The 9,188-nt window shown below is 38.8% G+C and overlaps 1 protein-coding gene across 2 annotated transcripts in view; it reads right to left on the reverse strand.

Annotated features, from left to right (window-relative positions):
- LOC104544253 (mitogen-activated protein kinase 10) overlaps positions 1 to 8,857 on the reverse strand; it is a 53,776-nt gene extending 44,919 nt beyond the window's left edge. The window contains exons 1-5 of one of the 2 annotated variants that reach the window (XM_010189073.1): positions 8,733 to 8,857; positions 6,440 to 6,498; positions 5,052 to 5,190; positions 3,640 to 3,805; positions 375 to 446 (exon numbers count right to left, since the gene is read on the reverse strand). In XM_010189073.1, coding sequence (XP_010187375.1) covers positions 375 to 446; positions 3,640 to 3,805; positions 5,052 to 5,190; positions 6,440 to 6,498; positions 8,733 to 8,756 — 460 coding nt within the window. In that variant the 5' untranslated portion in view covers positions 8,757 to 8,857. The remainder of the gene's footprint in view (positions 1 to 374; positions 447 to 3,639; positions 3,806 to 5,051; positions 5,191 to 6,439; positions 6,499 to 8,732) is intronic. The other variant, XM_010189074.1, reaches the window with a different exon arrangement.
- Positions 8,858 to 9,188: the final 331 nt, after the last annotated feature.

Raw genomic sequence — 9,188 nt, forward strand, 5'->3', positions numbered from 1 at the left:
ATAGAAGTAGAAAAACAGATTTACAGAAACCAGATGGGTCAAGTTAGGATTCTTTTTTTTTTTCTTATTTGTCCTTTGAAGAACAATAAGTAAAGCTATTCAATTTGCAATCATAATGCTTATTTTCTATATTGCTTATTATGACATAAAGACTACAAAAAATTGAATGATCACAGGTTTTAAAATAAAGTAACTCATTTGAAATACTTCTGTGCATCTTTCAATTTTGTTCATATCAGTAGTGCACTATTTTGATTTACTCAACTTTTTGCTTCTATCTTTACAGTCCTGGTGTAGTCATTATATGGTAAAAGGGAGGGGGTGAGGAGAGGAACAAATAATAGGTGAAGCTGCAGCAAATGGCACAAGGATACAGTCCCTTCCTGGAAAGAGGATTTTGTGGCGAACCATTTCTCCCATAATGCATCCCACAGACCATATATCCACTAGAACAGCAGAGACAGGGAAGTGAAGAAAGAGGGAAAAAAGCAAAGTTAACTATGACATTTCACTCCTAAAGGAGGGGAAAAAGAGCAGGTTGATCAGAACAGTACAGTTTGTTTTGTGTTTTTCTTGGTTTTTTTTTTCTATGTCTCACCAAAAGCTAAAATAAATAAGTAAATAAGTAAAAGCTGTGTCAGTCAGCTCAACAGTAGTGAGTAACAACAGTGGAAAAAGTTTAAAATCAACATTTTTGGGAAAATGTCCACAGCTAGCAAGCAAAGATCAAGTAACAACTGCACAGACCCATGGTTTACACTGAGTTTATGGTGAAAAAACAACTTTTTATTTTAAGAAAAAAACAAAAGCCAAAAAAAATCCCAGACAATGATCGTCTGTAATAAATCCTACTAGCAGCCAGGCAGTTTCTAGGCTTTGTGCTGCAGGACTGAGTCTCTGCAGCTCACACAAGAGGTTCCAAATGGAACCACTCACACGAGTAAAGACCACATGGATAAATACCACCCTTAAGGTGTTATTTAAAACCCCTGCTTCAGGATCTGTACCTATGTCCCATGTACAGGTACCTATCTGTACGTATCTGTCTGTACCTAGATACCATATAGAAAGAACTGGAGAGTGTGACTTGTGCAGACTGCTTTTTCCACATAGGTACTCAAAATACACACTAAAATAAATAAATGCTTTGCAGGACAAGTACCAAAAAGACTGAAATAATTTCTTATCTTCCTGATGTTGCTTTCAGCTTTTAGATTCACTATGCATAGTTACATTATCTGCTTGACTTGGGTGGGGTTTGGGTTTTTTTGCCTTCCAAGTCTTACAAGAGAAAAGGCTAGATAGATAATGACACAGTATGCACAGAAAGAAAAGACTTGTATTCAGTGTGAGGGGAAAAAAACCTGGCTTTCAAATGCTTTAAAAGACTATGTTGTTTCTCAGCTTTGAACCTTCTTTTTGTGGTCATATTTGATCTACACAACCAGTTTATCCTCTTTTTCTTCCTCCTTTTTATCCTTCAAAAGCAAACCAAAACAAACCAAAGAAACAAACAACTCATTTCTTGGTAAGACAAAATAAAAGTGAAATGTTCTATTTAGGAAAAGGAGGGTACTGGTATCAGGGGCATGGGACAGCAAGAGCATGCCTGAGGCAGTGGCAGAGTTCTCCTCATAGTGACAGTTTTGGTACCTTCCACAGAAGTGCAGCAAACTGGTGATAATTATGCATCTTTAGCCAACCAAATGCAGAAAGAAAATGAAAGCAGTGAACAGTCCTTATACAGGCAGTGTACATAGTAAGAGGGGAAAAAAGTGGGGGAACTTCAGTAATGTGGCAGCATAGGCCAGAGCAGGGAAGCAAAGAGCGACCCTTTCTGTTGACTTCCTTGGGAGCTAGATCAGAGACTCTGAGCAGATCGGCTCCTCAGTCAGCTGATCTTCATTTTCAAACATTTTGTTTTCTTTCTCTGTTTATTTTCGCTTTGTACAAATAAGATGAGTTCATTCATTTTGTACCAGATTTATTGCCCAGGGAAGTCAAAGGAAGTCTCTATGTTAACTTCAATGGGCATTTGATCAGGACCTTTGGACGTGGCAAACATTTTTAGTACCTTCCCAGCTGTGTACTTCATTGCAGAAGTGTGTATAACTTTTTCTTGGTGTGATTTTAATAATGTGAAAAGCGAGTGCTTTCTCTCTCCTTTCAGGGACAATAAAAACAGTAGTAGTAATCTACTAAATGTCTGGAGAGAGAGAAAAAATAAAACAAAACAAAACAAAAAACCCCCACAAAATAACTCATTTCACAATAGAAGGAACTCTAGATATTGACTAAGCTACCTAAAGCATGCTGAGTCTAGTTCAAATTTCTAATGGTGCTCATAAAAAATACCTATTACAAAATACTTTAAGGAAGATTACTCCTTTTTCAGAAATTATTCTGTACACTTAGATTCTGCTTAATAATTCTCTACTCTTTAGCTTTTCATATTAAAATATGTACTGTAAATTCATAAACATTACAAATAATTCATGCAGAGATTTCCTAATTTTGAAGAGGTTGCATAAGCACAATTCTTATTTAAGTAATGGAATCAGCTCCCCAAATCAGTTTTACTGCCCTTTACAGGATGCAGTTGGCTGTTAGGAAAAGTTCTCCTGCAGCTTAGCTAGCCTTTTCAATATAAATTAAGCAGGAGACTCTTTAATAAATTCCTGGTTTTGATGTTTGCTGTATTTGTCATTGAAAAGTCTCCTTGTCAAATAGACAAGTAGGAGCTTTTGACAGCAGAATTTGAGCCATGGCAAATTTTTCTCCATTATATGTTGTATCCCCCCTCTTTTCCTGCCTGATCTACTTGGCACTCAGATGTAATTCTCAGTTTAGTTACAAAATGAGAATAATTTATAAAGTTTTCCCTTCATTCTCTGCAAAATGTGAGTTCTGCCTTACCTGCTTCTGTATAGTGAGCATCCCCTACCTGCCTTTCACAATCTTTCTGGGGACCAAGACGTGTACAGATCCCTCACAGAGCAAAATCCTATTTACATCTAGGGAGTTTACATACAAATTAGATTCACATTTATTTTGGCTCCAGCTTTTTCCTCTTCTCTCCAACTCTACTTTCGATTGAAAAAAAGACTCAAACTGCAAAATTTATACCTAGGTCTTGATCACATGACACCTGCCAGCAAAACCTGGGACTTCAGTAAAACCTATCATAAAGGCAGATACCGTTCCTGAAATTCAGATCTAGCTCTGAATTTGGAAAAATTCTGAAAGGGCTAGGATTCCCTCTTTCAGCTTGCATCTCCTCTTCTTCCCTCAAAAATTCAGAATGTCAGAGTCAAATTTAAAACACATCACTTGCTCAGCAATCCCAGTGGTTCCCACACTGTTTCACAGCCACAGAAGCCAAAGACATTCTGGTCAGAAGGAGCTAATTTTATTTCTTAAGGTCAATTATAACTAAGAACAGGCTCATTACTCTGCAATCCCACACTGATAAATTCCCAAAATACAATCTGTAACTGCAGTACGCAAGAATGAGAAACTGCTCTAAATGACCTGCCTTTTAAATTCAAGATGTTGTTTTCCATTATATTTTCTTTTTCCATGTAAGGCAGACCTTATACTTCAGGTCACACTGCACTTGCTATGAAATAGCAGCCCTACCGTTCTCCTTGTAGCCCATTCCCAAGATGACCTCTGGTGCTCTGTAGTAGCGCGTCACCACATATGGAGTCATCATGAAGCTAGTGCCTGCAGTCCTGGCCAGTCCAAAATCCAAAATCTTCAATGTGCAGTCAGATTTTACTACAATATTACTTGGTTTTAAGTCCTGCAAAAGACAGTGAAAAGACATATGATTGTCCTTCATAAAGCTAGGCACAGCTGTGGTTTGGACTGGTATTTTAGATGACCCTTCAGATACTCTTTTACTCTTCTGACACTTACAGTTACTATCAGAAATACTTGCAAATACAGAGCAAACCTCTGCTACTGTTTGTCTAGCAACCCCTTCTGGAAGATATTCTAATTTGGCATACTCTGGGACTTTACCAGGATAACAAGAGCCTAATGGTGCTATGTTAATGGCATTTAGCAGTTCAAGAAACCAGGATGAGTACTGTTCTGAGCCGCTGGATTTTTTTTTAATGCTGTAAGCCTAATAGAGACATTTCAACTGTATGTGTGGGTATACCTTAATGCTTCATTTATAATAATTCAACTCACCCTTTGCTGGATGCCTATCTGAAAGCCATATCTATCATCCCTTGTTAAACATACAGCATGCCAAGAAAGGAGACCTTTGTAAGCTGTAAAGCAACATTCACCTTGTAAACGATTTTATCATCCCTTCTCCTCTTCCTCTCATAACAAAAGGGAAATATTTTTGCATTTGTTTTTTTCAGCTGGAAACCTCAAATTAGTAAAAGCATATTTCAATAAAGGTGTTAACTCGAAATATTTCAATCCATTCAGAATTGCCTCCTGCTCACAGTCACAGGAACTGTTTGTTCTCTCTGTTGTCAACAATCACACATAGCACGAGCTCTGGCATCCACAGCCAGGTACCAAACACGGCCCTCTGAGGCAGAAAAGCAAAATTAGAGGATGTGTTTAATATAGACTTGGCAGTCTTTTCATTTGTTTTAGCACCTGTAAATGATGGCAAATGCCAATTCCACATGTTTTGACTGCTCTCTGCAGATCCAGATCAAGCAACACTTGGACCACACACTACAACATCAAATCAAAGTGTTCGATTGTCATGTATGGTAGACGTAGCCAGCTGCATTTTCAGGAGAAATACAATTTGTCTACGCATTTCAGAGATCATAATCACTTTGATGATTTCCAGTGCTTGTTATTATTTATTTGTCTAATTAAGTTCACAAATAATCTCATTCCTAACACAAGAATGAAGACACTCTGCTAAGGGGATGGGCTACAACTTATAAGCTTATAGTCATTTTACACGAGTCAGGGCCTTAATCCACAGTACACAAGAAACTCAAGTGGTTTTTACAATCTTCACAATGATGTCACATGCTGCCTTAAGTTTCATACCAAAGTCCCCTTACCCTGTGAATAATTCCTGCAGAGTGAAGGTGCTTGATACCACACAGCATTTGGTACAGTAGGTAAGACATTCGCTCATGGTCTAGCTCCATCTGAATGACCTGGCACAGATTGGCATCCATTAACTCCATTACAAGGTAGCTGAGTGAAGAAGCAAAGTCATAGGGTTATTGCCTTCATTGAAGAGGAACCACAGCATCATCTCAATTAAGGAACAGTGCCTTTTCTTGCTTCAAAATTAATTTTATTTCTGTTGACTAGAAGTAATACAGCTGGAAACTGGCTGAGCATAGGGCCCACTCACAACTGCACCATTGTGGTGTTTATTCTTCGCTGCACCAGCTGACTGCAGTAACTGCTCTTTGAATGTCCCAGCAAAACAGGTGGATTGCTGACCCTTTTATGGTACATTCCCCACAACAGATACTGTACCCTATGTGGGCAAACATACAGCACAACACTGAAATCTGCAGAAAATGTAAGAGCCACAACCACCAAATGACATGACTGCTTGGCCTTTGGCCATTATGAGGAATGACTACCACAGTACCTGTAGGAATTGGAGAGTAGCAGAGATGTCTGAGAAGTTAAAATATGCATCCCCCTGCAAAATGTCTTCAAAAATCCTCCTAAGACTGCATGACTTTGCACAATTCTCATTACAACTAATTGGTCTTTTGCTTCTGATAAATAAGCTTCACTAGCAACCTCAGCAGGATGTTAACCCAATCCCCTTCAGAGGTAAGTTATTAAGTTAAACACATCAGCTCATTTCTTATGAGACATCTCACAAGCACAGCTGATCCCTAATTGTAACATTACATTAAAGTGCCCTCAAACTTTGGGGAAACTACTAGCTTTCCACCTCAATGTGAGCTGCACAACTTGTCTTCTCTCCAGCACTAGTCACATCCTCTGCTCTACACAAGTCTTCAGTGACAATATTATGCAAAAAATCCATATACCAAAGCCAGAACAGAGTGAAGTGCCACATTTCAAAACCTCACACACCTCAGGGACTTACATAACGGCCATCATTTCCCAAGCAAACTAATAACACAAAATTATTAGTTTAACTTTTAACTACTCATACCCTTTCCTCTGCACATGAAGGAAAATGGAGACACACTAGTGCTCTCAAGAAGAGCCACCAGCAGGCTTTGTAAGGTATCACAGCACTTGGGAAACAGTATTTGACACCTTTTAAGTTTCAAATGTGCTCTCAGTATGGGAAAACAGAATATCTGTCAACCCACAATGTAGACTGCACATAACCTTTTTTAGAGGTGCTCATAACCTTTGCATTTTGCTGACTTGCTGTGTTCAAGATACACTATAATGCGCCACACATCTCTAATGCTTTAGTTTAATTACTGCCTGTGTTACTTACACATCCTGGAACTCCTCCAGAGATTTCTGTGGTGTGAAGACATTTAGTAAACTGATAATCTGAAAAGCAAAGTAAGACAAAATGATGAAGTGAGAAATGTAAGCAGTTGAACCCATTTTGAAGTGTTTGTTAAAGGACAAACTCTGTTTTTTACTGCTGAATTTAAACTAACATTTCTCACTTTCTGGATCAGTAAAAAGTCAGCAACATTCAAAATAAAATACTGCAGTTCTCTAAGATCTCTAAATGCTAAGGTTGAGACAGTCATCTGAATTTTGAAGTTACAGATTCAAAGACCAACCTCAGCTCAATGCAGCATAACAGACCTCGTGCTACAACTAGAAATACCTTATATAGAAGAATTCACATCTGAGGGGATAAACAATCAAGGACCATCTTACTAAAAACAGGCAGAAGACCTTCCTTCTCTCTGACATGGCCTAAATTCCTTGTATGGCACATGCACACACATACTGACAAAGGCCATACTGAGGAATACTGCTTTTTAGTAGAAGCACTTTAAAATGGTAGATACATGCTGGACAAAGATATCTTCCATACTGCAACTCCTTTTTTACTTGTTTGGTTATTTTTTTAAATAAGCTGGGCTGTTGAAAGACACTGGAAAGAATGCGTGAAACAGCACAGAGGAAAAATGTGACCTCAGGGATCTGAATTTCCCATGCTTTCCTTCCGTGTGGGCAACAGAGGTCGAAGATACCAGCACAACCATCATGAAGACAACATCTGAATGTCTCCCTCCCCACCTCCATCACCTCTGCAAGCTTTCTAACAGGAATGGTTACTTATTCTTTCTGTCCACTCCACATATTCTGAATCATTCTTGCCACCACACAGGTGCCTTTACGACCCTCTCCTTCCTTTGCACTTCTCCGTACAGATTAAAACTCTGACCCAACCTATGTGGTGCTGTTATCAGCTCTTATGCAGCATTTTTAAAATTATATTTTTAAAATTAATGCTGCTTCTGCTGCCCTCTGCTCTTTTCGGTCCATTAAAAACATGAAGTGAGAATGCATCATTCTCCCATGTACAGGGAGAACTACTCACTCATCCCTGCATTTTCAAAGCCCCATGCATTGGTCTGACTGAAGACAGTTTCCATCCAAGTCAACAGGAAAGAGAGAGGAACAGCCCTGATCAACACAGTGAAAATGTAAGGATAAGTCAGTGCACAGCAGTGGGGCACAGAACGCTATAGGCGTAGTCCTACTTTTTGCCATGTTAGGTTCAGTCCTCTTTCTTCCCATGTGAACTAGTGACTGCAAACAAGTGTCAAATCTCACCTTATGCCACACTTTTCAAGCTTATTTATGATCTGCGTAAGAAGAAAGAGTCATTGCAGGATCTGAGGCAAGAATAAACATGTAGCAATATCCACTCCTAATTAGATGGAAAGGGCACACAGGTATGGCACCAGGCAACAGCAGAAATGGAGGAATTGTCAGAAAATTAAATTCCTGGGAGATCCCTTAACCAATGCAATGAGGCAATTCCACACACCTCACTACAAAAAAACCCCAAGCTTATATAGTGTCTGGCAGATAGTTCTAACTAATAGACAGATGGTTACAATTAACGTGCAGCCCTGAAATAGCTCTTTTGCTGCAGTGTAGGAATATTTTCATTTGTTATGGATACTAAATGTTACACAATAGGTAGCAGGTATAAGAAGCAGGGAAATCTAGAACCTGCTAGTACTGTTTATTTCAACAAGAACACTGTGATTAGAAGGGATGGCACAATGTGTTGAGGCTTCAGAGTCCCTGACTCCACAGTATTAACTGACAGGCAATTGCATGAGAATGGAAAGGTGTTTTTAGTCCTTAATTTTCTTCAGAGGATTTGCAACAACTTTCCCCATTACAGCCTCTCATCTTGTACAACCTATACAATGCAGCTATATGACTAGGTTTCAGATGAAGTCCAGAACAAGGAGTAATGCTCGTGCACGGGTACTCCAACTCAAGAGACACTGCCTTTGAGTCACAAATCCCAGTGTCACAAGGATGGAGCCAGGATCTCAACAACCACTTCTGCATTTCTAGAAAAGGAGTTGATAAGAACATATTCTGCTACCTACAACCCTACTAGCAGCACCCTCATTTGCTATAGCCTTTAAATTAGTACATGAAAGATCCTCACTTTCCTATGTGGTGAAAGACTGTAGAGCATAATTTATTTTTCTTTTAAAGGGGCACCCAACAAAACTATTTTCTTTCTAGCAAACCAATATATATACCGCTTCTTTGGTAACCTATTGAAAACTTACATTTTTATGATTCACGCACTTCATGAGGACCAGCTCCCTGTAAGCTCTCTTGGCATGAGTTTGATTCTGAAATGGTCTGCTGAGCTTCTTAATGGCCACGTTTCTGTCAAGGACAGCATCATATGCAGCACTGCAGTAATTACAAACACAAGGGTTATGCATCTTAGATTATATCCTTAATTTCTCATGGTAAATTCCTGAGCCTCAAGTCTTTTATTGCCTTTTTTACCGCTGTGAAAAATACTGAGACAAAAGAAAAAAAAGGAAGACATCAAAGGGAAATATGTACCACATCAGCAGAAGACAGCATGCATCACTACTTCTGAACTCCAGTTCTATAGGAAATTAAAATTTATTTTCAAGGAGTGGAAAAAAAAAGATTAAGTAACTTCAAGTTAAAAAATGATGAAAAATGGATGGGATAAAAAGTTGTCTCACAAAGCAACTCTCTGTGCA

Source organism: Mesitornis unicolor, unplaced genomic scaffold, assembly GCF_000695765.1.
Source record: "Mesitornis unicolor isolate BGI_N332 unplaced genomic scaffold, ASM69576v1 scaffold3257, whole genome shotgun sequence".
In the NCBI taxonomy this organism is placed as follows: domain Eukaryota; kingdom Metazoa; phylum Chordata; class Aves; order Mesitornithiformes; family Mesitornithidae; genus Mesitornis; species Mesitornis unicolor.